The 27,188-nt window shown below is 47.3% G+C and overlaps 16 protein-coding genes across 16 annotated transcripts; 8 read left to right on the top strand and 8 right to left on the bottom strand.

Moving 5' to 3' along the window:
• Positions 1-147: 147 nt before the first annotated feature.
• MRPL6 (mitochondrial 54S ribosomal protein uL6m) lies at positions 148-792 on the bottom strand (the record flags this gene model as incomplete). Its single annotated transcript, XM_037281095.1, has 1 exon — positions 148-792. The coding sequence occupies one exon, from the start codon at positions 790-792 to the stop codon at positions 148-150; it is 645 nt and encodes a 214-aa protein (XP_037136990.1).
• A 243-nt stretch (positions 793-1,035) lies between these two features.
• Positions 1,036-1,587, top strand: IMP3 (snoRNA-binding rRNA-processing protein IMP3; the record flags this gene model as incomplete). Its single annotated transcript, XM_037281094.1, has 1 exon — positions 1,036-1,587. One exon carries the CDS (start codon positions 1,036-1,038, stop codon positions 1,585-1,587), a length of 552 nt encoding a protein of 183 aa, XP_037136989.1.
• Positions 1,588-1,687: 100 nt separating this feature from the next.
• Positions 1,688-3,658, bottom strand: HG536_0A01300 (uncharacterized protein; the record flags this gene model as incomplete). Its single annotated transcript, XM_037281093.1, has 1 exon — positions 1,688-3,658. One exon carries the CDS (start codon positions 3,656-3,658, stop codon positions 1,688-1,690), a length of 1,971 nt encoding a protein of 656 aa, XP_037136988.1.
• A 721-nt stretch (positions 3,659-4,379) lies between these two features.
• Positions 4,380-5,156, top strand: PET54 (Pet54p; the record flags this gene model as incomplete). Its single annotated transcript, XM_037281092.1, has 1 exon — positions 4,380-5,156. The coding sequence occupies one exon, from the start codon at positions 4,380-4,382 to the stop codon at positions 5,154-5,156; it is 777 nt and encodes a 258-aa protein (XP_037136987.1).
• Positions 5,157-5,220: 64 nt separating this feature from the next.
• HSV2 (phosphatidylinositol-3,5-bisphosphate binding protein HSV2) lies at positions 5,221-6,588 on the bottom strand (the record flags this gene model as incomplete). Its single annotated transcript, XM_037281091.1, has 1 exon — positions 5,221-6,588. The coding sequence occupies one exon, from the start codon at positions 6,586-6,588 to the stop codon at positions 5,221-5,223; it is 1,368 nt and encodes a 455-aa protein (XP_037136986.1).
• A 662-nt stretch (positions 6,589-7,250) lies between these two features.
• AMA1 (Ama1p) lies at positions 7,251-8,633 on the top strand (the record flags this gene model as incomplete). Its single annotated transcript, XM_037281090.1, has 1 exon — positions 7,251-8,633. One exon carries the CDS (start codon positions 7,251-7,253, stop codon positions 8,631-8,633), a length of 1,383 nt encoding a protein of 460 aa, XP_037136985.1.
• A 757-nt stretch (positions 8,634-9,390) lies between these two features.
• On the top strand, positions 9,391-10,983 carry PEX28 (Pex28p; the record flags this gene model as incomplete). Its single annotated transcript, XM_037281089.1, has 1 exon — positions 9,391-10,983. One exon carries the CDS (start codon positions 9,391-9,393, stop codon positions 10,981-10,983), a length of 1,593 nt encoding a protein of 530 aa, XP_037136984.1.
• A 51-nt stretch (positions 10,984-11,034) lies between these two features.
• Positions 11,035-12,582, bottom strand: MTC6 (Mtc6p; the record flags this gene model as incomplete). Its single annotated transcript, XM_037281088.1, has 1 exon — positions 11,035-12,582. The coding sequence occupies one exon, from the start codon at positions 12,580-12,582 to the stop codon at positions 11,035-11,037; it is 1,548 nt and encodes a 515-aa protein (XP_037136983.1).
• A 182-nt stretch (positions 12,583-12,764) lies between these two features.
• On the top strand, positions 12,765-14,324 carry DIE2 (dolichyl-P-Glc:Glc(2)Man(9)GlcNAc(2)-PP-dolichol alpha-1,2- glucosyltransferase; the record flags this gene model as incomplete). Its single annotated transcript, XM_037281087.1, has 1 exon — positions 12,765-14,324. The coding sequence occupies one exon, from the start codon at positions 12,765-12,767 to the stop codon at positions 14,322-14,324; it is 1,560 nt and encodes a 519-aa protein (XP_037136982.1).
• Positions 14,325-14,453: 129 nt separating this feature from the next.
• Positions 14,454-15,917, bottom strand: SMI1 (Smi1p; the record flags this gene model as incomplete). Its single annotated transcript, XM_037281086.1, has 1 exon — positions 14,454-15,917. The coding sequence occupies one exon, from the start codon at positions 15,915-15,917 to the stop codon at positions 14,454-14,456; it is 1,464 nt and encodes a 487-aa protein (XP_037136981.1).
• Positions 15,918-16,166: 249 nt separating this feature from the next.
• On the top strand, positions 16,167-16,622 carry BNS1 (Bns1p; the record flags this gene model as incomplete). The annotated part of the gene is made up of 1 exon (XM_037281085.1): positions 16,167-16,622. The coding sequence occupies one exon, from the start codon at positions 16,167-16,169 to the stop codon at positions 16,620-16,622; it is 456 nt and encodes a 151-aa protein (XP_037136980.1).
• A 73-nt stretch (positions 16,623-16,695) lies between these two features.
• PHB2 (prohibitin subunit PHB2) lies at positions 16,696-17,625 on the bottom strand (the record flags this gene model as incomplete). The annotated part of the gene is made up of 1 exon (XM_037281084.1): positions 16,696-17,625. One exon carries the CDS (start codon positions 17,623-17,625, stop codon positions 16,696-16,698), a length of 930 nt encoding a protein of 309 aa, XP_037136979.1.
• Positions 17,626-18,234: 609 nt separating this feature from the next.
• NAS6 (Nas6p) lies at positions 18,235-18,918 on the top strand (the record flags this gene model as incomplete). The annotated part of the gene is made up of 1 exon (XM_037281083.1): positions 18,235-18,918. The coding sequence occupies one exon, from the start codon at positions 18,235-18,237 to the stop codon at positions 18,916-18,918; it is 684 nt and encodes a 227-aa protein (XP_037136978.1).
• A 38-nt stretch (positions 18,919-18,956) lies between these two features.
• On the bottom strand, positions 18,957-22,235 carry PHO81 (Pho81p; the record flags this gene model as incomplete). The annotated part of the gene is made up of 1 exon (XM_037281082.1): positions 18,957-22,235. The coding sequence occupies one exon, from the start codon at positions 22,233-22,235 to the stop codon at positions 18,957-18,959; it is 3,279 nt and encodes a 1,092-aa protein (XP_037136977.1).
• A 261-nt stretch (positions 22,236-22,496) lies between these two features.
• Positions 22,497-23,063, bottom strand: HG536_0A01180 (uncharacterized protein; the record flags this gene model as incomplete). Its single annotated transcript, XM_037281081.1, has 1 exon — positions 22,497-23,063. One exon carries the CDS (start codon positions 23,061-23,063, stop codon positions 22,497-22,499), a length of 567 nt encoding a protein of 188 aa, XP_037136976.1.
• Positions 23,064-23,811: 748 nt separating this feature from the next.
• Positions 23,812-26,802, top strand: RTT107 (Rtt107p; the record flags this gene model as incomplete). Its single annotated transcript, XM_037281080.1, has 1 exon — positions 23,812-26,802. One exon carries the CDS (start codon positions 23,812-23,814, stop codon positions 26,800-26,802), a length of 2,991 nt encoding a protein of 996 aa, XP_037136975.1.
• Positions 26,803-27,188: the final 386 nt, after the last annotated feature.

Below are 27,188 nucleotides of genomic sequence, written 5' to 3'. Positions count from 1 at the left end.
AGCTAATAACCCAGTCCCAGAGCCTTCAGCGACTGTTCTTAAGCAACCTACACTACTATGGCCAAAATCTTCACTATATACCGAATTTCAGGTCACGTGCCGCACATATTATAGTATATAAAGCCTATTTACAAGTCGTGAGCGGGCTCATTTGATCTTCTTGTCCTTCAGCTTGATGGTCTCGTTATTCACATAGATTCCCTTGCCCTTGTAGGGCTCTGGAGGGTGGAACTTGCGCAGGTTTGCTGCGAAAAGCAGCACCTGCTGCTTGTTGCAGCCCTCGACCAGCAGCGAGGTCGGGGACGGCGACTTGACGGCGATGCCGTCCGGTACGGTGAGTCCCTGCGTGACGGAGGCGCCGACTTTCACGTTCACGAACGTGTTGTTGCGCTCGAGTTGGGCCCGGTAGCCGGTCCCGACGAACCGCAGCGACGCCAGATGGCCCTCGTTGACGCCGCTGACGTGGTTGTTCAAGTGGGACCTCACGGTGCCCCACATCGACCGCTGCATTTTCTGCTCCGGGCTCGCCACACACACGGTGAGCTTGGCGTTGTTGTCCTCCAGCTTCACGCTCACAAAATCCGGGATCTCCATCTCGATCCTGCCCCTGGGACCCTCCACGGTTGCCAGCTGCGTCAGCTTCATCGACTTGCGGCCCTTCCTGATTATCCTGGGCACTGCCAGCGGTGTCACACACACCTTCGTCTGCGGCGTCAGGTAGATCGCAGTGCTCCCAATATGCGACCGCAAGGCGCCGCTCAAAGAGAAAGATCGTTTTAGAATGAACGACATGCCAGCTCACACTCCGCAGACCACACAACGACCTCTCGACAGCTGCTCAAAGACGCCAATTCGAAGTGTAGTTAACCATTCCTTCTTATATTGAAAAGTCGAGTCAGTTAAGCCGTCGTCGATAGTGACGACATTTTTCAACTTAGAAATCACCAGTAATGAGCAGCTCATCGCCTTTATAAACCACTCGAGTAAGGTGGATTAGAGGCCCAGGAAGAGGTCTGGAGGGTTGCAATCGCTAGGATGGTTAGGAAGTTGAAGCACCATGAGCAGAAACTGCTGAAAAAGGTCGACTTCTTCGATTGGAAGCAAGACCAAGGCCACCGGGACACGCAGGTGATGAGAACGTACCACATCCAGAATAGAGAGGATTACCACAAATATAACAAGATATGCGGTGATATACGGCGGCTGGCTCACAAGCTGTCGTTGCTGCCGCCTGCGGATCCGTTCCGGCTGAAGCACGAGCAATTGCTGCTGGAGAAGCTGTATGCGATGGGAATACTGGCGACGAAGTCAAAGATCTCAGACTTGGAGAATAGAGTCACCGTGAGCGCTCTTTGCAGAAGGAGGCTCCCCGTGGTTATGCACAGGTTGAAGATGGCGGAGACGATAAAAGACGCCGTGAAGTTCATCGAGCAGGGACACGTCCGTGTTGGGCCCAACTTGATAAGCGATCCGGCTTATCTGGTGACCAGAAACATGGAGGACTATGTTACTTGGACGGATAACTCGAAGATTCGGAAGACAGTGCTGAAATACAGAAACCAGATCGATGATTTCGATTTCTCTTAGTTTGGCACAGTTGCTTTCAGTACGTATGTCGATATAGTATACAATCAGATGCTTTCTTTAAATTACAAGACTCCCAGTACGCCCGTTGGCCCTCAGGCTCTCAAACCACGTTGTAGTTGTGAGATCCGCCTATCTGTCTTCTTAGGTCCTCGTTAGATCCAGAATGCGGTAGGATCTGGCCGACACTTGGCGGTTGCGTGACGTCCGCTTCGTTGAGCAGGCCACTGACGCGCAAATTGTACGCCTGTTGCTGCTGATAGTATGGGTTCATTCTGCTCGTTATAGTGTTATTGCGCGTGTTGGCAGCACTAGCGGTCCTGATGGAGCCAGCAGGTCGGAATCTCGGAGCTGCTGTGAGATCCGAAGGATTTGTCATGACGACACTTTGTCTCAGTTGGTATGGCGCGGCTGGTTGACTAACCACAGAACCGTTCGCCGTTTGGTAGGAGGTGTAGGAATCATTACCTTGAGCGTAAAACATTTCTGGGTGGTCCATCGGATTTACGGCAGTACCGTTGATTCTGGCAGTCTGCAGTTGAGCTATCTGTGGTTGCTTAGATTTCTGTCTGAACGACGTGAGCGAGTGAGATGATGTGGAGAATGGCAGATTCGTCGGAGTTGGCAGCTCGCCGATAGTTTCCAAGGTTTGAGGATGTGCATATTGGTGTTGCTGCGAAAATTGCATAGGATAATGCTGTGGTGGATACTGTTGTTGCTGTTCATAAGACTGCGCATAGCCGTAAGGAGCCACATTCTGTGGCTGATTGGAATATTGTTGCGATGTCGGACTGTGATCCGTGTAATAATTCTCAGGATTGAGTTGAGTCTCTTGCGCTGGATAAGATTGCGGTGGTGGAGCTGAGTAAATTGACGAAGCCACTCTATGAGAATCTGAGGCGACTCTTAATTGAGTGCCCGCGTTAGTTTCCGATATGTTCGAAGACTGAGCCATAGCTTCTTGTTCTTCCTCGTCGTCCTGCAGTTCACTTTCATCAAACGGCCGTTGTTTCACGGTCCCATTCCTATCTAGGTAAACCTTATAGACGCTCTTCATTCTCCTGATATCTTCTTCTTCCTTTGCAGACAGTGAAATGACACGGTCATCGTCCCGAGCTTCACCCGGACTTGCAGAGTCATCTAACTGATTTAGCACCTCTCTCGCTTCGAAGTTGAAATTATCGTGAGAGGTTTCTGTTGGCCTTGTATGAGAATTCTGATTATCCAGAGTCGAGTCAAACTTAGAGTGTTCGGCCTCAAGCCCACTGTGATCTTCGGCATACTTCCTGGTCACGTCACCGGTGACGCTCTTGACAGGGCTCTGATTCAGCGGTGGCTCGGAAGACGACGTTGAGTCGCCTGTAGGTGTCGCGTCGCCTAGCGTGTGGTTTGTATCTGCCGAGGTATATCTAGTGACATTGGAGCCCACGTTCGAAGAGACCTTCATCGGATTCTTCTCCAGCGGCAGCGACAGCTGGCTGGTCGCCCTAGAGTTGGAGTTAGAAGCAATACGATACGGACCGAACTCATCGTTTTGCAGTTGTCTGGCAAAGTCCCTCAAGGAATCGTCATTAGCCTCGGGCAGAATGAAAGGGTCCACGTTTCTCGCCTGGCTGTTCCTCACACTTTCACTACCTCTTAGATAACGTCCGGAATTTCCAGCGAAGTAGCTCTCTTCGTCACCTGCCCACTCCTTGGGTGTCTGAGAGTCGCCCGAATGCGACGACGTGCTCAAAGAGTAGCCGTTGGTGCCCTTCGCGGCCGGCAGATACTCGGTATCGCCCTCAAAGTCCGGATCATTGTCCTCCTGCGCCTCTTTCTTGTTTCTTCTATACACAACCCAAAGAATAACCACGAACAGTATCAGCACACAACCCACAGGAATAGCCACTGCGACTCCGACCGTGACGGCGCTCGTGTTCGAGGGTTTCTGGCAACTGCTCTCACTGCCAGTACACTTGGCAACTTTCCCACTGGACGTAGAGCTTCCGGAGGACTGCGCTTCTCTCTTGACCACTGTGTACGTTCCCGCAAGCGACGTTCGAGTCGCTGACATCACTTTCGTCTCCAACATGACCAAACAACCGCTATGAAACGTTGAATTGGATTCCAATGGCTGATCTAACGTGGTACCGACCAGTGATGTCTTCTATTAAACAGTGCTCGAGGTCTCTACGCCTACTTCCAGCACCAGCAGACGCCTAATCTGGACACGCGTTCTCGATTCGGAAACCGAAAAACGCGTAAAAGTTTACTTCAAGAACCAACTGCCGACTGCTGGGCCTGTGGCGGGCATGCTGTCGATCAGTTGGCGTGCCATCAAGAGGGTATTCTGGTTTGAAGCCAGGGTGCGTCCTATACACCGGCCCCTGTACTCACGGGCTTCGGATACAACGATGCATGGGAAGAGATTGCACAGAGCACTGTTCAGCAGAACAGTGCTTAGTGAAAGAGGGTTCCAAAAAATGAAGTTGGCGGGGCAAAGCAGCAGCATGACCTGTGTAATGGAAACGACCCCCGGATGGCTCTGGTAAAAGGCAAGAACCATGTTCGTTGTAAGTCAGGGGCTGCCAAAGGCAGCCCCGTCTTCTTGAGGCCGATTTCCCGTCTGCTTTTGCCCCTGTGTTGCGAGTGGAAGTGGCGGGAAAAGAAGAAGGAGAGCGCGGCCGCCGCTCCTTATATAGTTTTGCGAGTAGGTCCGGGTAACGCATGAAAAATCGTATAAGCTGGAAGTACCTGTATAGGACCATAGATGGGCCTCTGGAGGGCAGCGGAATCAACGGATTGCGCTGGCTATGGCGTCGAAGAAAGCAGTTTCAGCAGTGCTGAGTCATCTGAAGAGCGGTAAGGTGCTGGGCGTCGCCGGCGAGTTGTCGCAGGCGGGTCCTGCGAGTCGCTCCACAGCGTTGAAATATAAAAGCTACAATCCGTCGTTAGACAAGGCCGATTTTGTGAATATACTGCCAGAAATGCTGTTTTCTGTTGCTGGCGCAGCTAGGACCAGCGGCGTCGATTTTCAGGTGCTCAAATGCAGAGATCCCAGATACTTTCAATTCAAGGACTGCTATGTGCTGCTCTTCAACAGTAGCCAGTCGCTGGCGAGGTACCGGAGCGCTACCGAACTGAGCCGAATCAACAAGATCAGAGTCAAATTCGTGCCACTGCCGCCCGGCGACAGCAGTGAGCATGTATACGCACAGTATGTGAAGAATCTGACAGCAGCGTTCGAGTCGCATGGTCTGTACAATGAAAAAAGCAGAACGAAGGAGCCGTTTGACCGTTCCAAGTTTGATCTTAACGCACTGCAGGAACGGATCAGGCCGATAGAGGAGAGATCGGCGCTGGTGTGGAACTTGCCCTTCGATATGAGGCCGCACGATTTGATTGACAGATTTTGGTTCTACGATATCAAGCACTGTTTCAAGCTGTATTGGGATGTTTCGACTGGCGCAACCCTATACTACATTGCATTTAACGACACCAGTGACTGTCTGAAGTTCAAGAGAAACTTTCATGGCGTGCATTTCGAAGATAAGCTACACATGAAACTCTTGGTTGAGACATTGGGATAGATGTGCTTCATCAGTGGTGCAACATATGAGGGATTACATAATAAACGGTAAATAAGGTGAACTTTTAGAGTTCTCTCCAAGACTCACGGACGAGCTCCCATTGTGTGGGAGTGCTTGCTTCATTCCGCAGCGTCTCCTGCGCGCTGTAGACATGCTTGGAAGCCTGCTGCGGTTCCCTCTCCAAGATGACGTATTTCTCCCAAATGCCGGTCTTTCTCCATACTAGAACGAGACTGTCCTCTTCGTCGGAATCGTTGCCACTCTCGCTCTCAGCATATTTGCACCAGCCTATCTTGCACTTGTCCCTTTGTAGTCTTGCGTCCCCGTCGCTATCCCTCAGCATGGGATTCCTTAAATGCACGCTACACATCGACCATACTGAATCTAAATACCTCGGTTTCCAACTGGAGGGGACATATTTCCTGAGTGCGTGAGTCTTGTTTCTGCTGTGTTCATCGCCGCCATTATTTTCCTTCCCGAGAGAGATCTGGAAGATGTGAAGGGTTTGTTTATCTGATACCACGGCCAACTTGGAGCCTTTGGGACTGAATGCCATTTCGTAGATGTCTGCTTTATCGGAGCCTCGCCTGAACTCTTTTATCAGCGATCCATTGTGGGTGCTGAACAAACGGATCAAGGTTCCTTGAACCGAGCAGGTCGCAATCATGGTTCCCTGGTGGTTGAGCCGCAGGAACCTTATGGGCGTCTTGTGTGCCTTGATGATCGAAGTGGGCAGTAATTGCGTACCTTCAGGATTCTGGTCGTTATGTTTCAAGCGCGAAAGATCAGCAATATGCACTTGCCCTACGCTCCTGGCAGATGGGAACGCTATGATCCCGTTCACACCGCCGTTAGCGGAGCTAACCTCGCTGGCTGCCCCGTTATGAACCCCACGACTGTTGCCCGTAGATCCCTGCGACTCTCTTCTATAACGAGCCTGAGAAACCACAAAGTCAACAGTGCCGTGTGGATATATATCCAGAGATGGACATATCCTCTTGGGCGCGCTTTGGAATTGGAAAACTTCCACTGACGACTCCAGCACCACTATTATATGCACCCTTGACAGAAATACCTGCTTTATCGGTGACATGAACTTCAAGACCACACTTTCCCGCTGTTGCAGATCCTCCCAGATAACCAGTTTGTTCAGAGGGTACCGTGGCCTCTTGCCCCCACCGACCAACGCTGTGTAATTTGTGCGATAAAGCATTCTTGTGTAGCCAATCCCCGTACCGGCACCACTCATCCTGCCCTCTTCCGCCGGCTGAAACCTTCTCAGCAGCTTGCAAGCCAGGGGATCAGTGTTGTAGATAACAAACCCATCTTCCGTCGCCCCGCTGAAGCACGAATCGTCCTGGTTGAAAGCCACCTGCAAAAACCTGGCTGGCCTCTCCGTGGAACCCTCCACGATGGCCTTTCTGACGTTCATCGACGACCCTGCTATGTGATATACACCGTTTAGAGTCCCTCATCAGCTAGGTATACGTTAAATACGCGTATACTCCGGTCACGTGCACCGCGACACACCGCATAGAATTGATCAACGGGACCCGCGAGCCTCGGACCGGCTACCAGTGCGCTTGGGCAGTCGGTAGATGTCTCTCTGCATTCAGTAGAATTAATTTCAGCCGATTAAATCCAAATTCGTCGCTCGAAGGACTTGCATCGATCAAAGCCCGCTGAAACGGTCGACAAAATTCTGAACTATTCGGGCCTACTTCAGCCGCCAGGAGCATTCCCTCCTAGTCCTTCTTTTTTTTTTTTGTTTTATTTTTTATTTTATTTATTATTTTGGATTTTCTGGCGCCGCCAGGTTATCCACAAACCTTCCGCTATTCAAGTGCACCTTCCGGTTCTGTACTTCACAAGAAACCGCTGGAACCGGAGCGTAACTGGTCACAACGGCCAAACGTTTGCTAGAAATCGAGCTGCTTTGCTGTGGAATATCGCTCTTTTATATTTTTGATTTTGATTCGTCTGTGTCAGTATTTACTGACGCTCACTACCGTTCGCTATCAACAGAAAACCAACAAGAAACATACAGAACAGCTTCAAGATAACTAAAGAATCATACGCCAGTGAACCTCTTTTATGTATCCAAGTGATCGCAAGAGACCTAGCACGGCCCAGGATGAAGTTCATGAACGGAGAAAGTCTGGTTGCTACCCGAGAAGGACAAGACTGACGGCGGGTGCTGCTGTCGGCGGCAAGGGGTTGGACCGGTATATACCACAGGTTGCCTCGAAAAAGGCGTACAGGGCGTCTCCATCGCTTAAAAAGTTTGATGTTAGGGATCCGGAGCTGATGGAGCGATCTCCGTCTCCTGAGAGGCTGTCGAGCCCCGGTTTCTTCAACGATTTGCGAAGTACTGGACATTACGAAGCGATCACGGGCAGAGAAAGGATTGGCGATTCCACGTCGGTCACCGAGCCCTCTGTCTCGGGAGTCGTTTCCACTACAACGGTCGGAACGGAGACTCCGAACTTGTCATTTGAGCAAAAACGTCATCGAGAGTACATCGCCGATTCATTGGGGTTTCAGTCTCCTCAGAGAGTGTTCCAGTTTGCAGGTTGCGTTTCAAAGAGTCGTAACGATCATAGCGGGGGTTCTTCCAAGCTGCAGAGCGTTCACGGATCTGTAGCCCAGCACCACCACTATCTTACAGTGGATCCGTTGACTACAGCTTTGCCGCCGAGCAAGGCTATGGCGCATCTAGCGACCACCGCGTTCTCAGGGATGAGCCAAAGCCGGTCATTTGTCTCGGACGAGGGTGCCAAGCGGCCTGCCAAGCGGCTTAAATCACACATTCCCTACCGCGTTCTAGATGCTCCTTGTCTGAGGAATGACTTCTACTCGAATTTGATCTCTTGGTCGAAGAGCACAGACAACATCATGGTGGGCCTGGGATGCTCAGTGTACATGTGGTCCGACAAGCATGGTGCAGTGCCGGTGCTAAGTCACGACTACCTGAATCGCAAGCATGACATCGTTACATGCGTATCATTCTGCCCTCAGAACGCACTCTTCGTCGTTGGTACTAAACAGGGCCGAGTTTTGTTATTTGATCAAGACGTATGCTTGAAACGACGCCGGCTCGAAGGAGAAGCGCTGAAACCTCTCTGCGAATATCAGTCGACGACACTCAGAGGGATTAGCTGCGTGCAATGGCTTCACAGAGGCAAGGGAACCAATTTATTGGTAGGAGAAGAGTGTGGAGATGTTAGCTATCTTGCAGTTAAGGAAACACTGCGACTTCTAGATACTAACTTTGCCGGTCAAAATGAATCTGAAAGTCGCAGAGGTCAGGCAACACAGCTTTTAGATTATGCCGAGGAATACCAAAATTTTAAGTTACAATTCATTTCCAGGTTCCAGGCACAGTCTCAACAGGTTTGCGGTACGTTTTTGTCGAATACCCTGGCGCCAAAGTTGGGCCGAATACTAACTGTCATAACACTAAAGGGCTATCTCTGAATGACGACAACAGTCTGCTTGCGATCGGAGGCAACGACAATTCATGCACTTTGTGGGATATCTCTTCGTTGCAAGAGCCAAAACTTCAATTTATCCTGCCACATAATGCTGCCGTCAAGGCCGTGGCGTTTTGTCCCTGGTCCAAGTCTTTACTAGCGACCGGCGGCGGCAGCAAGGACAGGACTATAAAATTCTGGCATACCACCACTGGTACGCTTTTGGATCAAATACAGGCTTGTGGACAAGTCACATCCTTGATATGGTCGACAAGATACAAGCAAATTGTGGCCACATTCGGGTTTGGTGATCTGGATGATCCTGTCTTGATAACTCTCTACTCCTTTCCCAAGTTGAACGCATTGAAGCAAGTTCGTTCGCCCACCCCGTTACGCGTTCTCAGCGCAGTCCCCTCACCGAATATCACCTCTATCTGCGTTGCAACCAATGACGAGACTATTCGGTTCTATGACCTATGGAACGACAAGGAAGAGATTATTAGCGATGCCCAGGAAGACGGTCTTCTTGGATCTGACATAATGGAGTTTGTCGAAGGAATAGAAGGCGGTCATAACAAGATAATTAGATGAATAGGCTGTAAATTGTAATGGTTTTCCATCTTTTGTTAATATCAATTTTTCACTATATATAAGGTCTGATCTGCTCATCGCCCGGCGTACAGTTACTTAACCAAGAACGAACTTAAAGGATACATGGCAGTTGAAATATCCCTGAAGGTCTCTATACAGTACTCTACGCAATGAGTAGCCCATCACGGAAGCGTGATATGGTGAAGGCATACTTTTCGAATAAGTATGATAAGGTGTTGGACTCTCTGCTGGTTGCTGATACAACTGCGGCGTTAGCACATGGAACCGGAGTTGACTCTAGTACTAAAAAGATACCAAATATGGACGTGGTTCACGGCATAGCGAGTTCCCTATTCAACGCATCAGTAGAGCGACTGAAAGCCGAAAAGAACGGATGGTCAATGTCGAGTATAGCAACTGAAAGCTCCGATGACTTTTGGAAGGATGAGAACTTCAAACAGGAAACCAATACCGATGAAGGTTCCACTACGATGGAGAGCGTTGAGAAAACTGCAGTTAAAATCGAAAACAAGACAAGAGAGCACTTCGTGGATCTCTTCGTAGAGAAGCTTATTGCCAGAATGATTCCGGACAAGCTGCCAGAGAGGGAGCATTTTGGAGAACTATCAGAAGAAGAGAGGAGGAAGGCCCAGACGGTCTCTGCTACTGTACTTAGCAGTAATCTGAAAAAATTGACGCCAAAAATGCCCATTGTATTTGAGTTACAAGATTCTATCGTGCGTCTGTTAACGTGGAGGAACCCGTCTGGAACGGTGACGATGTTAATTCTTTGCACAATGATATGTTACAATCCCATGTATTTGATTACGATGCCACTGCTCTATATTGCATTTGGACTTATGGTACCCGGTTACATTCGTAGGCACCCTTTGCGGAGAGCACTTTACCCAGTACGAAGAGTTTATGGAAGATCACTGATTGAGGAAATTGCTGACAGTGGGGCAAGGAGAACTTCGGGATCAGCAAGCATTCACAAATATTCATACAATGGGGAAGCAGCCGAATCGGGCTCTCCAGCGCTGGAAGATCCTCTTAGCAACCGGGTAGAGTTTGTCTCGAATTTACGTGACTTTCAAACTGCTTCCACAGCAACAGTTCAGATGTCAAACTCACTCGAAAGATTTCTGTACGGTACTGCAGGTTTTAAAGATGAACGGCATTCAACCGTTGTATTTTTGAAATACATCTTTTGGTTCTGCTTTCTTGGAGCAGTTTCGAAATTTGTGAACTGGAGCTTTGTGCTCAGTGCATGGTTATGGTACGCTATGATTAAATCACATCCAAAGGTGAAGAAGAAGCTTGAAGCCTTCAAAACCAAAGGTACTAAAACGACGGAAGTAAAGCCGAAGAAGGAAGGGTTACAATTGATACTTGATGAGCCACCGGAGGTCAAATTAGTGGAAATATATGAAATTTACAAACAAGGAATAACTCCTCGTCATTGGGACTTTTATAAATACTCAAATCAAGTGTTCGATCCCCTTGATAAGTACAGGAAGCTACAGCAGCCCCCGCCTGGTGTGGATAATTTAAATGATGTTTATGCACCCTCAACATGGGTTTTTGACGAAAATTCAGCCTGGGACGTGGACTGGAACGTAAAAAAATGGGCAAATGAGCGTGGTCTTCAGTATACTACCGATGGCGAATTTCTAGTTGACGATATGTTCAAGAGACGAAGGTTGACGCGCAGAGTACTAAGATACGCCAATCCTGTAATTAAACCATCATATAAAAAATAGTTTGCTGTGCATTAAAAGTACAAAATTTGCTTAAGTGTTACATATTCATCCTCATAGAGGAACGCCGTCAAGCTCTGTCTTTGACAACTCATTCACAACTTTCCGCCACTTTTTTCTGTTGCTGTGTATAGGTACACGTAAAAGATTCAAATAGAAGACTATCAGTAGGATTACGCAACAGGACACAGAAACTGGAGTTATCATGTCCACGAAATTTCTATGAGGAACAACTTTCTGGTATGGGCATGTTGCGTATGGACCTCCAGTAACCCAACAATCGCCAACAGCAATTGAGTTCAAATCGATCCATATCTCTTTGTCTTGAGTCCCTGATCTTTCAAGATCTATCACTAAGGAAGTTAATTCTAATGGCGTCCTTGGAAGTGCAAATTGGTATCTATCGGAACAATGACATTCGGAGCGCTGCTCAAATGCGAAATAGGTATCGTCAGCTTCTGTCACTTCCCAATCAAAAGCCTGTTCGGCGTACCTACAGAGGCCTTGCTTTTTGTCATAGCAGTTGCCGACAATCCAAGCTGCTGAGTTGTTAGTGCTGTAGTACTTTAATAGTGCGCAGTTGTAAGCCACTAGAGAGCTACTATTTTTCGGAGTGGCTGTCGTGAAGGCTGGAATGGGCTCGCCGGCACCCCAAGACCAGATGATACTGCTACCTAGTAGTTCGGAAATTTGAGTCAAATTTCCTATGCTGTAATGATTTGAGATGACGGGGGAGTATCCCATGCTAATGTATTGCTGAATTTCTGCCGGTGTGAATTCCGCTTCGAGGTACCTCCAACTAATGGTTGATGTGTACAGTAGTTCTCCGATCGTATTCGGCGTTTCTAAAGTCTTGTTTCCGACGTCGTAGTGCAAAATTGTATTATTGAAGATGTATGGCACCTCGGAGTAATTTAGCCTATTAGAGACCTCGGTTATGAGTACTCTTTTCCGCTTAAGGTAGAGAAAGCTATTCAGAGTGGGCCAGCCACTATTAGATTGCCCATACGTGTCAAACGTACTTCCAAGCTGCCGGTCTGTACGCAGGTCATCGGGAGTGTAGATCCTAAAACGTCCCATAAACTGATCCAAGACGTAAGTCAGGTTCAGCATCGGCTTAGAAGGATCCACCGTGATAACACTCTGGTCATCGCCGGAGGTCGAATTGGACGGCAGCTCCTCCGTAGAGATGTTCAAATGCAGTGTTAAAATGTTCGCCGACAAATTATCATCAGTTTTGTTGATGAAACTCTCAAAAGCCACGAGAAACGCCTGAAGATCCAGATTTGTATCTCTGACGCCCCATGAATCGTTCCTGAGCTGTAGTTCTAGCATAAAGTTTTGCACTCCGTTCTTCATCAGTGACTGCATTCCCAGCAGAGACTCTGTGTCGTTCGTCGACGCATTATTCAGTATCACTTTCCGTAAATTCACCCCTACCAGCGGCAGCTGGTCAATGGTAACATTCAACATGAGGTCTCGCTGAGACCGTATGGCATTTTGCGTCTGGCTATCGATAGCAGGCAGCACCTCGAAATTCACACAAAGAATCACTTCCCAAAGCAAAGCCCAGATCACCAGAAGCTTTCTTGGAATTTGCATCTCATAATAACCGGCTTCCAGAGACCCTGAGGCAACAAACAGATCCTTCTTAGGCAACTAACTCAGTACTCGCTGTCTTCATTATAAGCTTTTTCGTTAATCAAAGGGGAGCAACTCATCGAAAAATTTCACTTTAGAGCTCTACTACATAGCTAGACGGTTAGGTCGCTATCTGAGCCGTGATGACTACCCAGCAGCCTCCTGAAACCGACCAGATAGATGAGTCACCTCAGTTGATCAGTCCTGGGATCCAAAGAGTGTTACAGAGAGAAGTGGTGGCCGGTTTCTTGGCCAATCTGGTGATATACCCTCTACTGGTGATCTATTTCATTGGTACATTCTCGTTTGTCACTAGAAGAGTCGTCCCATATGTGTTTATTGATGAGCAATTCCATGTCGGCCAGACTATGCAGTATCTCTCCGGCCATTGGTCATCGTGGGATCCCAAGATTACAACGCCGCCGGGACTTTATATTCTTGGATGGGTGAGCTACAAGCTCGTCTCGGTGGTCACCTCATGGACGGCTCTAACCGCGTTTAGACTGGTTAATCTACTGGGTGGCGCTGTGATCTTACCGTTGTGCGTTCTGAGACCGTTGTTCCTCTTCAATGCAATTGGATTTTGGCCCGTGGCCCTTATGTGCTTCCCCCTGCTTTCCACTTACTACTACTTATACTATACAGATGTATGGTCAACAATATTCATTCTGCAATCACTGTCGCTCGTACTCACTCAGCCCTACGGTCCCAGGGCTAGTATCTGGCTAAGCAGCGCCTGTGCTGCGCTCAGTTGCACATTTAGACAAACCAACATAGTATGGACTGTCTTCATTATGGTAATCGCCCTAGAGCGCAGGGCCGCAATCCGGAAACAGTTCAACACTCACCGCTTCAATAACTACTTGAAGCTCTTCATCCATTCGATTGACGAGTTCCAGGACACAGTACTGCCATATGTGCTAAATTTTGCATCGTTTCTGGTTTACCTCATCTGGAATAAATCCATTACTCTCGGCGATAAGTCGAACCATTCGGTCGGCCTTCATTTGGTTCAGGTCTTCTACTGCTTCGCCTTCATGGCGCTTTTTAGCTTGCCTCTCTGGTTCTCACGCAACTTCTTGAGGTTATACGTGATTAGACTGCAATGGAAGCCCATTAGGACTATTTTTGAGCTCTTAGGCATAATGCTTGTCATAAGATATTTTACGGTAATGCATCCTTTCCTTTTGGCTGATAACAGACATTATACATTTTATCTTTTCAAGCGATTGATTGGTAGTCACAGAAGGATATTCAAATATCTTCTGATGAGTATAGTGTACCATTTTTCCACATTTGCTTACTTGGAAGTTTTAAGACCCAGTGAGATGAAATTTGATCCTGTTGCTCCATTGCCGATTAAGGACCCAATTGATTTACCAATTCAGTTGACACACATATCATGGTCATGCCTGATAGTTTGCACTTGTCTGACAATTATCCCATCACCGCTGTTCGAGCCGCGCTACTACATTTTACCCTTCCTGTTTTGGAGATTGTTCGTTACTTGCAGTGCGGAGCCAATCTTCGGCGAGTTGGTCCCGGCTAAAGAGGGTGAGACGCCCATCACTGTCACATCCACTAAGAGGCTATTTTTCGAGTTCCTGTGGTTCATGGGTATCAACATGGTAACCTTATACATATTTGCTACTCGCGCATTTACCTGGGAAACAGAACCGTTCCTGCAAAGAATAATATGGTAACCAATTCAACGCCATTAACGAGACCTGCGATGTGAAATAGGATAGAGCCCTCATAGGAGCCCAAACAAAAAGTACAATGTAAAAACATAGGTATAGATATAAACATGCGAAACAAGGAAAAGGATTAAACTATAGATCAATGTTCTTAAACTCGTCCTTTAGGGTCTCGACGTTGGAATCTTGCGCATCGCCGTTTTCCTCGCTGTCGTTTTTAACTTGTTCATTTTTTAAGTCGGTGCTTTCTTTTGAGTTGCCTTCATCTGAAACTCCCCTAGCTTTACTACTCTCCTCGTTGGCCTGAGATTGGGCAGATGAAGCTACGGCTTCGGTTTCTTCAGTCTTGTGAGTCTCAGACCCTGTTTTCTCAGTAGCTAGAGACGTAGGCTCTCGGTCGTTCACGTCTTTTCCAGCTTCCGGCACCTCTTTTACAGCAGGATGTACTTGTACTTCTTGCACTGCACCTTCATGTGCCGAGACCCCATCCGTTAGCGCTACCGTACCGATCTGTGTAGCGTCTTTAGCATTTTCTGGTTCCACAGCGGTCTGCTGGGTATCGCGCGATTTTGCCGATTCCTGGTACTTAGTCCAAGCCCTCTTCTTCAACACTTCCAAGTAATCCTGAACAGGACCATTCGATTTCTTGTCTCTAAAGACCAGTTCACCGTCACCGGAGAGAAAATCATCGTTATCGTCGACCAGGTACCAATTTCCGGCCTCGAGATCGTTCGCAAAATCCAGAAGGAAATCACCCCAGTTAGCGGCCACGACGAACTTGGTGTCGAAATCTCTGCCAAAGATAATCACTTGAGCATACTTGCCTTCACTAGCTGGAGCCAGATCCACTCCCACGTGATTCCCAGCGTTGTCTGTCAGTAATGGAATCCACGCTGGATGCGCATATACCGGCTGTATCGAGTTCTTTGGGATCGAGTCTTGTCGTGGGATGTGTGGTAACTTGAACTGTTTCCTCTTCGTAGCCTCGGCAGACTGGCTCGAGGACGACACCGTTGTTTCCCGGTCCGCTTTGGAAACTCTGTCCAAGTTCTTGGCGACGCTTCTCCATTTCTCTGTCATTTCGACAATCTGGTCCAGGGTCATCAGCTGCAGCCCGTAGATCAGCCCGGAGACACCTGTCATCGACTCCAGGTCTTCCTGACCGTCGTGGACCCTCAACGACACTCTCACCGCCGCCGGTAGCGTGACCGCAAGGTCCTCCTCCGCGTGCGTAATATCGTTGTGAGTGCAGGGGTCCCCCAAAGTCGCGTTCAGGTCCGGGTTGTGTTTCGAAGTCCAAGAATCAATATGTCTCCACGCTAGTAGCGCTTCAGAAACGCCCTCCTTGTCCATGTTGCCGAACTCGTCAATGTTGATTTCATCCTCCTCTTCCTCGACAGCCCCCAGATTCATCTCTTCGTCTCCCAATTCGTCTCCGCCATTGAGATGCACCCGCGAGCCGCTCACTCCAGCTCCCTGATTCGCCCTACGACGCATATTGAAGGATCTACCACCGTCGTTGGCATTATATTCCGCGTAATGGTCATCGGTACTAAACGAGTAAACAAGCTCTTTCAGTTTTTTCTTTAGCACATTCATTAGCCACCTATTCTCTGCAACCCAACCGTCTCGTACCCTACACAGCACTCAATCTCTCAATCCATGCTCTCAAACTATTGATCTCTTGGTTCTGTATCCTGTTTCTTAAAATTCTTATCGCCGTTAGGGCTCAGAATCTGAAAATTAGGGCTTTCTCCCAAATCTGGAAACTTTTGCTCGAGCCACTATGTTTTCCCAAAAGGGTAAAGAGTAAACAAGCGACAGAAATAATAGCGATCTGCCCTGGCAATGACAGAGAGTTCATATTACAAAATGGAGCCAGTGGGAAGCTCAGGTTTGGCACATATGTGGCAGGATAGGGCAGCGATGGAGAAGCAGGACGTTCAGACGGCTGGCAGTGGGATGCAGCGGGAGCAGAGCGAGCAGACGACAAAGAGCGAAGCCGGACAGACTGAGCAGTGTCGAAGGGTTCCAGAGAAGGCAGATCCATTGAAGAGCAACGGGGGATCTGTTTCATTGCATAGAGCGGCGTTGTGTAGGAAAAGATTGTCGCATGGAGCGGTGCAGAAAATACACAAACTGAGGACCAGACAGAAATTTGCGTCGCCAACAGATACGTTGCTGTCGCCATGCTCGCAGAAACTGAACCAGCACAGGGCCAAGCTGTTCGTGGCCAAGTCGAAGCCAACCAAGTTGAATTTTGCTACAAAACGCCAGCGGGTGTCTGGCGAGGAGGATTTTTAGTCATACATAGGCATAGTGAATGTAAAGTGAAAGAGAACAAAAATCGGGATATTCACAGGTAGGGATTCTAATCTCATTTCTTTGATCTGTTATCGACCACGGTGTTGAGCAACAGCGCTTCGTTGTCGAGGATGACTCTGTTGGGCGAGCGGGCCAGGATCTGGGCGATCTCTCTGGCGGTGTCGAGTCTCTTCAACTCGACGTAGTCTTTGGATTTCTTGATAGCCTCGCCGATCAGCTCTGCAGACTTGGCTTCACCTTGCGCCTTGACCACCATTTCCTGCTTCTCCTGCCTGGCCTTGTCGACAACGAAGGCGGCCCTCTGTGCGTCCTGCTGCGCAATCTGCTTGGCCTCCACGGCGTTCGTGAATTCCGGAGAGAACGTCATATACGTGATCGAGACGTCGTCCAGCAGGATGTTAAAGTTGCTGGCACGGCGAACTAAGTTCTCACGGATCAAGCGTGACACCTTCTCTCTTTGAGTAATCAATTGCGATGCGTTGAACTGAGCCACAACCGCCTTCAAAACCTCGTTCACGATCGAAGGAAGCACTCGCTCGCCGTAGTCCTGGCCCAACGTACGATATATCGTAGGCAGCTGCTCCACATTCGGACGCGAAAGCACTCTACATGTGATATTCACCATCTGCAGGTCCTTGGTACCCGTGAGAGATGCAACGTTACGTGGCTTGGCCCTCACGTCATACACTACAGGCGTTTCCAACCACGGGATTATGAAATGGGTACCTTCGTTGTAGATACGCGACGAGACACCATTGATTCGCGAGTACACGATCGCTCTATGTCCACCATCAACATTGAACAGAGCAGAGTTCAAAAATAGAGCTCCTCCTCCCAATAGAATCAATCCACCAGCCCCGGCAAAGGCTCCACGGGGCGGACCGCGAGCTGGACCGCCACGGCCACCCGCCTGCTGCACCTTGGACAGCTGTTGCTGGAACGCTCTAGCAAACCTCTGGAAATCCCCTGCAGATCTGCTCATACTCGATAGACTATCTGCTCCTTGCTCTTCCAGTGTTGATTCTCATGCCAAGTAGTCCTTTGCCACCTTAAGTGCCTTAGACCTTATAAGTCCGGGTCACCTGCAGAAGGTGTCTTTAAGCCTTCAACTTCATAAAGACCTGCTGGCCAGCCATTGACCCCCGGCGGTGCTCTAGCTTGGCTTGACGGCTGCCAATGGACCTGTTGCGGACCTTTTTCCCGAAGAAACGGTTCCGATAGCTGGTCTGAGCGTGGTGTTAGCAGACACCGTGGCCAGCATCCAAGTGGTCCGGAAATGGACCTTGGCAATGTGTGTAGTGTAACTTCGGAACGTATTTAAGCGGCCAGGCGGCGTCGGAGACCGTGTGTACGCTGAGCTTGCTCAGCGTGGGTGGTCTGGAACATCGCAGACGTGTGTCTGTTTGTTGGCCAATGGAACCGTCGTAGCATGAGAATTGTGTACTGGTAATTACGTGCAGTGGCTCATCGGTAGGTGATGTAGACCTGTTTTACTTGATACCTATAGAGCGTTCGCCTGTCAGTGCGAATCCCTATAAGGTGTTGTTCTTATTACTTCAAGCAAGGAACCCTCTGGCGAGAAAAGGCTACCATGGATCTGCCACTTATCAATGCGTGTATGAATAATGACCTCAGGAAGGTTCAGGAGACAGTCGAAACGTCTCCAGGAGATCTGTTGAAAAGAGACGGCGATGGCCGTATCGCTCTGCACTGGGCAGTCTCCTTCCAGCACGAAGAAATCGTGCTTTACCTTCTCTCTCACATGAGATCGGTAGATCTCAACGAGTACAGGGATGACTCTGGATGGACGCCCTTCCACATAGCCTGCGCTGTTGGGAGTCTGAGCATCGTCAAGGAACTGTATGAAAGGGTGATTAAGCCAGATTTGAACCTGCAGACTAACCAGGGTGTCACTCCGCTCCATCTAGCTGTGTCGAAGAAGCATGTTCCAGTCTGTCAGTTCCTGCTGGATCATAAGGCTTCGGTGCGTGTAAAAGATTCGAGACAGCAGATGCCTATCCATAGGGCTGCAGCTATAGGCTCGCCAGTGTTGGTAGAGCTTCTATGCAAGAAAAACAGCCCTGTGAATGCGGCAGACAATAATGGCTGGACTCCTTTATTCCACGCTTTCGCTGAAGGACATGGCGATGTCGCTGTAATGCTAGTCGAGAAGTTTGGAGCAGACGATCAGTTGCAAGACCCAAAAGGTCTGAAAGCGATCGATTATGCGTTGAACGAGCAAATTAAGAATTATTACAAGAATCATGTATCATAATGCTTTCGTAACTACATAGGTTTCCGTGACTGCATGAATTACATCTCTACGCTCTCAGAAAATACAAGTTCGGAGCTCATGTGGATTCCATTGACACCAGCGCTGTTGAGCGCACCCTCATCACCGGGGAGACGGGCACCGATCAACAGGAGGCCATGCCCACGGATGGCATCTATCAACGTTTTGCAAATTGTCAGCAGCTCATAAGGCAAAGAGATCCCCAATAAGTTATTGTTGACAGCAAACGAAACGATTTCATGCAAGCACTTGGATCTACCGTCAGCAAAAGTTACTTTACTGGGATCTAGTGCTAAATCCTTTAGATTGTGAGGAGTGTCTCTAACGAATTGATCGTTAACTTTTCTTAAATCATTCATATGATACAGGACCGGAAAGTTGGGCTGCTTCCAATTCAAAACTGTGCACGCTTGCCAATTACAGGAGCTGAATACAACAGGACGAACACTCTGTCCTGAGTGACGTAACCTTCTCACATGTTCGAATATATGGAAAAGAATTTGATCAACAAATTTGTTAAGGTCAAGTAAGGGGCTGATATTGAGAGGAACAGTGTCAATCTCTAAATTGGTTGGGAAGCACACTTGGATTTCCAGTTGAATTGATGGTGGTACTTTTTCCAAGAGATCACTCAATGTGCATATCATTGTGGATAAGTAATTTTTCAGTGTTTGTTCGTTGTCAATGAACATAACATCATCGAGTTTGTAGCCGCGCAGCTCTTCCAATTGCTGTCGAGTCAAATCACAGAGAAAAATCTTGACATTGTTCGTAACAATATATGGCCGCCGTGCAACGATAATGGTCCCATCTCTCAGCCAACGTACCATAACGGTGATAAAACTTCCCGATAGGGAAGAAGCAACAATTTGTTGTCCTTCTTTGCCGGGGTCAACATCCGTACCAGTAGTTGACTTCCAGTATGGTTCATACTTAGTGATTTCCAACGGCCTTTGGTTATACGGCATGATGACTTGGTAGTCGAATGTCAATGTCCCGACATTTGTCAGCTTAGTATCGAAGAGCGGTAACGATGTACTAGAAGTCCCATTGGCCATTTCGAGATTAAACAAATTTGGCATCGCTGTCGTCTTGGCTATAATTCTCGTCCCGTAAGCTGGAAATATCTCAAAATCTATGGCGAAATTTTCAATCGAATCAACCTGAAACGCAACTTCACGTTCCTCTTCTTCCGAAATTGGGAGAATTATGTTTCTCGGTATAATTTCGGCCAAGTTAGATGTTAAGGTAATTCTTCCGGGAGAGGAAAGGATCATTTCATCCTCCTTCAAAAATTGAATCGAACCATTCCCAGGCTTCATGATAAGCTTTACGAAGATCTTTTTCTCCAAAAAGTTATGACCGTATTTCCTTAATGGTATGATTGGAGGTGGCAAAGCAAAGTCAGGAATGTCTTGCAAGGAGCTTGAAGGGCTCCTGGGCTTCGTAGTCATTATTGGTAAGTAATTGACAGGTTCTTTGCCGTTTTGTATGATGGTTAAGTTCTCCATTAAAACGTTTAGAACATCGACATGCGACTCCCAAATTGCGTAATAAAGTGGTCCCAAGCCGTGCTCATCTGTAATGTCTAACCTTGCTCCATATTTTAAAAGCACTTTCACAGTCTCTGCATGTCCTTCTTGAATAGCGTAAAATATAGGAGTCCAAACGTTGAAGTTATCGACACCATTAGGATCAGCACCGTGACGGACAAGAAGTTCTATCAATTCGGCAGGACCCCCTTCCTTGGCAACAATATGTAGCGTTCCAAGACCCTTAGCATCACTGAGCTTTGGGGAGAGCGCATGTCCTTGTTCTAAGATCATCTTTGCGATTCCATAGTTTTTGTGGTAACATGCAACTATCAAAGGTGCAAACTGTGGTTTGGAAAACTCGTCCACGTCCGGAAATGCAGCAGCATGGCCATTAACCAGCAGTTCACGAACCACTTCTGTGTGATTGTTGATTATAGCTAGAATTAACGGAGTCTGTGAATGGTTATCCAGAACATCTACGGACTCCAAAAGATTAGAAGAAATAAGCAGCTTAACAAACTCCAATTTACCCAGCTCTGCCGCATAATGAAGTGGAGTTCGTGAATACAGATCTTGCGCGTTAAGCAAAACCTTCAAATTATCTTTCTTGAGGAATGGCAAATCGCCGGACTGCATAGCAGATGTCATTATCAATGCCTCACGTAGGACAAAGATACGGCTATGTGAGCTGCAATTTCCTGCCTCATGGAAAACATTTCTGCGGGAGAAAACCTGGTCACTTTCATCGCAGTACGACAGATCTATATTATTTCTCGTGCTTGTATAGAAAACATGAAGCGACACATCATCTATTGTGCTACTGCCTACCAGCAGGAGGAAAAGCCTAGTCAAGCAGTCTTTCAGAACCACACCTTTATCAATTCTACTTTGAGGGATTGCGTCGTCAATAACATCTTTCATCTTCGTCATGAAGAACTCCTTTAGCAAACTGAATTTCTTATTCTCATCTCTCAACTTTGAAATGTTTACGATCTCCAGAAACCAATTCTCTATTTCGATGTCCAGATCAAGGACCACCGGTGTATTAGGACCCACAATAAGCTGTTGACATGATAATCTCGAAGTTGGAGAAGGAATAAACCCAATAGGCGTGTTCGTGCTTCTTCGATTTATTTCTGAGCCATATGAATCAGGCGCATCTTCCTTGCTTACGCCGTCTAATTGATCCAAAATGCCTAAAGTTGCGTCGTTTAGTTTGGACACTTCGCTACTTGTAAAAATTGGTTGCACCACAACCACAGTAGCCAAATAAAACTCCTTCTGATGAGAATGAGATCTTTTGTCCCACTTTTTCAGTACTTTGGCAAAGCCGGTTCTATTCAGCTCAATGAATTGCTCTAAATTACCTAAATCTCTTTGAAACTTTTTGAACCCTGACAGAATATTACCATAGGACACTGATTTTTTAGATGACAATTGTCCACGCTCCCTGTAAGAGTTGAATTTGGTTTGCAATATGTCAAAAATGATCTTGAGGTCAGATTCCTTCTCCAAATAATAAGAATTGACTTTCTCCAATTCCCTCTCCAGCTTAAAGAAAAAAGACGCCTTGTTTTCCTGCAATCTCTGATAAATGGTCGATTCATCAATGTCATCCAAGGTCAAATGATCAGTGGAAGATGCCTGAGTTAGCGGCACTGCTAGTTGCTTTATGAGTTTTTTCAAAGCCTTGTAATCGATGAAATGACTATTGTATTCAGGCAGTTCCAGTTGCCTGGCTTCTAAGTATTTCCCAAACTTCATGATATATCATAAACCGTAGAACTGCTGCTCTTTCTTTGTCAATCAATCAAATCGGTTAGCTCTGTTAAACACCACCCTTTGAAAGGGCCGCTAGTTAGGTTATGGTTGAGTGAAGCACAGCTTAAAAGTCCTTCAAGACACACTGAAAAGTTGGCGAAACTTTTTGCCTGCGTCCAGACGCTGTAAATCAGCTTCGCGGTCCTCTCGTGGTCCCAAAGAACACTGGCCTTGAAGAGGTATTGCTGCCCATCGTGCCGCTTGTTATATTGAACAGCCGTTACCACGTGGGAAATCGCTGGCTGGTTCGCATTCAGCCTTTGTATCACGTGGTCTGTGGAAGGACCGACTATGAGTCTTACAGTAATGAATCAGCTCTTCTAAGTTGTGAGTTTCCGCCAGTGAGAGTCCCATTGCTTGCTCATCGAATCCACATTGTCTTGTGATTAGCATTATGGTTCGTTTCAAAAGATTCTCACAATCACCGCCGAAATCGATGTTCTCGATACCGGCTCCACCTTTGCAAGGTGGGATGAAAACCTCCGTGAAGGACCCTTCTGCTACATGTATTGCAGGCGATCTGCAGTTCCCTGCTCTGTAATGTAATCCGCGTAGGGGAATTTCACCTCTTGAGCTGCCACGAATAGGCGTTCCTCCCATAAATGTATGGGAAAAGTTCAAATCGACGACAATGTTCCTACGCTTGGATAGTCTAGTCTTGAGGATCGTGGGCGCTTTTGGTAGACACGATTTCATTGTTTGGCGGACGGCGGCTAAACTTGGACAATGCTTTAAACTATGAAGCAGCAGGCAGTTATTGATACTGATCATTCTGTAGAGGGAGAGCCTTCTAGTGACGTCGCCTGAAGTGTTGTTTCTCCTGTAATTTCCATTGCTAGATTTCTTTGTTTGGTGCCACTGAAAGTTGTACTGAGTAGTTTAGGAGGTCTCGGCGGCTAACAATGACGCGGTTCCCAAAGAGACCTGATATAAAGTGGTGGCTAGGAGCTATGAGAGAGGGGCATTGAGGGGCTCATTCCCACCTCAGCAGGCGTTTTCGACAGCGGTGAGCTTTATTATCGTCTCAGATGGACTGAAGGCTTTAAAGATGAACAAGGTTCTTTGATGACCATGGTCAAATGTGAGTCGAATGAAACTCAGTCGTACCCCAAAATTTTTGAAAGATAGAGTTTCTAGTCTCCATGGTGTCTCAACCGAACAGCTCCGTGTAAGGGACCCTTTAATTGCATTATCTTTAGTCTCGAAATTGTTGGCTCAGTATTACGAAGTAAGGCAAGCAAAGAGGTACGCAAAACGAGGACTATCAGCGAAATTATCAAATCCATCTGAGTTAAGTGATTCACCAGAATTTAACCCGTCAACCCTTCGATGAGAGCTCGATTTAAGGCTCTATTGCAGAGAAAATGGTCTGGACATGGGCGACGAAGTTCATCAATAACATGTATCAAGATGCCGGCTTGTTTGCCAACGTCGTCCTTTACGCGTCCCTTTGTTTCTTAACCGCGAGAAGTATCGACAAAGATTGAAAACGGCTTGAAAAGAAATATAAAGCTCAGTGATGGCCGCCAATTCCGAGTTATTCCAGCACCTGAACTTCCTGCTAGTTGTCACAAATGCTGAAGGACTAGAAGCGGCGAACATTACAGCGCAGCTCCTGCGATCTAACGGTTGTAATCGATGCGAACTCCATGAGCAATACCTAGAGCACGACCTTCCGAACGGCGAAGCCCTGCGAAACTGGTTTGTAAGAAAATTTGGTCAGGATCAGATGATAAACTTTATCATCAGTGAAGACAGCAACTTTCCATTTTACGAAATCGCAGCATTCGATTTTCTGATTCCCGTGGTCACGTCAGAATGGGTCTCTACCTGTCTTTCCACTAATAGACATCATCGGACTTCAGGATTCTCCCCAGACGAGCGCCACATCTTCAAAGACTTGCAGATTTACGTTTCAAGGCATGCGTTTAACCACTCGGAGTATCTCTTCTACACCGAAATGGTCCATGCGATGGGCGGGACATGCATGGATTTCCTATCCAGCAAAACAACTCATCTTGTGACTCAGGATGCTGATGATCCCGCTGTGAAAGCAGTTTTGGGTTTTGGTAAAGCGAACTGTGTCAACTTCGTGTTTCCTACGTGGATAGTAAAAAGCTTCAAAGCACTTGATGTTGCCAAACTGGAAGACCATTTACTTGATCCGGAGGCCTCATCTGAAATATCTGCTGAAAAGCTACAAGACCTCTGGGACGGCTTGGATGACATGGGATTCAGGAAGACGTCAACAATATTGGAGGGTCATGGCTTTGTCATTGGTTTGGATGTTTCGCTCAACAGAAATCTCTATGCTACATTAGTTGAATTTTTGCAAGCCAATGGCGGCACAGTGATACGTCATATTGACGAAGATGATATTAAGCAGTCGAATGCCGATTGCTACATCGGTAATTCAGTCATGTCAAAGGAATACGAGGTTGCAAGAGATTCCGGACTGGAACTTGGTAATCTAATATGGATTTTTTTCCTGTGGTCATATAACCAGTTCATCTCTTCGAAAACAAAACTCATTTTTGCACCGTTTAAGAAGAAACTGTTCGATGTAAATGAACTGATCCTATCGTATTCCAACTATTACGGACAGCAGAGGTTTTATATCCAGCGCCTGGCAGAATTACTTGGCGGCTATAGCACTGGGGAACTGTCACGGAAAAATACGCATCTTGTGTCGCAGTTTCCGTGGGGCAAGAAGTTCGAAACCGCTAAGAAATGGCAGACCTGCACAGTCGTGAACCACCTGTGGTTGGAGACTATATACAAAAGCGGGAAGGTACTAGACCCACTTGAGTCTCAATTTCAACAGTTCCCTGTTGCGGGTGGGTTACAGCATGTAATAGGCCAGATTGGCCCGAATGAAATGCTTCCTCAACATAGAGATGTAACGCGACCTGAAGAGATCACCATAATGCCAGCAGATTCGCCGCAAAAGGAGGACGTAAAACAGCCTAGTAATGGCTCAAAAAAGGCAGGAACAGAACCTCCGCATATTGCAGCTGAGGATAGAACGTCATCTCAACTGGCCACTGCAGTAACTATCGATAGATGTGAAGCAACTGCTATAGGGGAAGTGAAAGTAGTTCATAAAAACGTCGTTGCCGCTGAAACTGCAAATGTCATTTTAGGGCCGGCGATCGTTGAGAATGAAGCTGAAGCCTTGCTACAGAATGACGCAGGCCGGTCAGTAGACCACTTGGAAGATCAAGCAACTCAGGATCCATGCGCTCCAGAAATTGAAAACGATGTACTTACAGAAGGTTTGAGTGCTCCTAAGCCGCCATATGAAGAGCTTAAAGAACCGACCGCTGAGTCACAGCTTTGGGGAGCTGAGAGCAATGAGGTACCATCAGATGCAATGACAGAAAAGACTGCTACGCCTCAGCCTTCTGAGATTTTGAGCCAACCGGATAGAGGACGCCTCGGTACTCCAACGTCTCATGAAAATATCTCACGGTCGGGAACACCATTTGAGTCCTCGATGCCGAGCCAAACGCTACACTCAAGTGGTGGGAGGCGTGCGGCCAAAGCGAAAGCTGCACGAAAGCTACATAGTGACATCGAATTACTGAACGAGTTCCAGCGAAATTCCAAGAGAAAAAGAACAGGAGATCTGCTGCCGGAGGAGATTGCCCAGCTAGAAAGGCGCAAATTATTAGAACAAAAGGCAAGCGAGATTTTGCGAACGATTTACGCTGCAGACGAGTCCAAAAGTAGCGAAGAAGTGAACCGCCGCCGGAGGTCGGTCTACAACATGGACGCCATATGCACAGGTTGTCACGACGATATTGGAGAATTGGATAAAATACTGCTGGAAAGGGTGGGAATTAGAGTTCATGAAGAAATCACAAAAGAAAACCTCTCACTCCTTAATACGATCATAGCGCCGAAAAGGATGCGAACCGCTAAATTTCTGAAAAGCTTTAGTTTTCATCCATTGAGATACGCATTGAAGCCAGAATTTTTAACCGATCTCCTGCAACTTATCCACCGCACGCAACCCTTGGACTGCCTCTCCTTAAATTTGACAACTTACGCGATTCCTGAAGTGGACACGCAACTTCTACTCCAGATGACAAGTCTTCCTACCAAGGTCTTCGAAAGAGCTGGATTATCGAGCGTTAATTTGGTGAATGACATTCCAGGAGGCGTGGAAGTGATAACGTCGATTCTCAAAGCACATGGGATAAAAGAAGTAAGAGTTGTACCGACATCGCGGATGAATCAGCTTACGATTAACGATTTAGTGATAAACGATACCCCAGACGCAGAAGTATGTGCTGAGCAGATAGTTCCCGATTGCGTTATGATAGCGATAAAGTCATCGCAGGTGAAGCATTTCAAGAGGGTTGTTAAAAATCACTGCACATCAGCCATGGCAGTGGAGTGGAACTGGTGTATTTCCAGCATATTCAAGCTCGATGCGGAATATTCTGATAGAAGCAACATAATCTTCCAGCAGGGACAAAGTAACGGTAAACGTTCATCCAAATGACAAAAACCTCACCACAATATCTCGGGGGCCCCGCAGAACTATAATCACAATTAATCATTCAACAGGTACTCGGTCCTCTCACTGAGCCCCAGGCCCAACGCATTGGTGTGCAAGCCACGGCGCACATGTTTCAGCTGCAATGTTCTTTGGATAGTGATCAACCAGATCGTTTTTGGTTAGTAAGTTTCTACTCTTTCTGGTTCGATATTCCAGGTTTTAACGGCTCATGGCGAGATTCTCAGACAATAAACCGATACTCTCTGATTTACGTTGAAAAGTCAGATGTTATGGAATGATAGTAATGTTAAAGCATGTGGAGTTCTAGATTTAGCTGCAGCTTTTGAATTATAAGCAGATGGAAATGAGAGATTTGAAAGATGACCATT

This window comes from Torulaspora globosa, chromosome 1 (assembly GCF_014133895.1).
Source record: "Torulaspora globosa chromosome 1, complete sequence".
In the NCBI taxonomy this organism is placed as follows: Eukaryota; Fungi; Ascomycota; class Saccharomycetes; order Saccharomycetales; family Saccharomycetaceae; genus Torulaspora; species Torulaspora globosa.
Note: the sequence above shows the minus strand (reverse complement) of the source record. Positions and strands in the feature narration are given on the sequence as shown.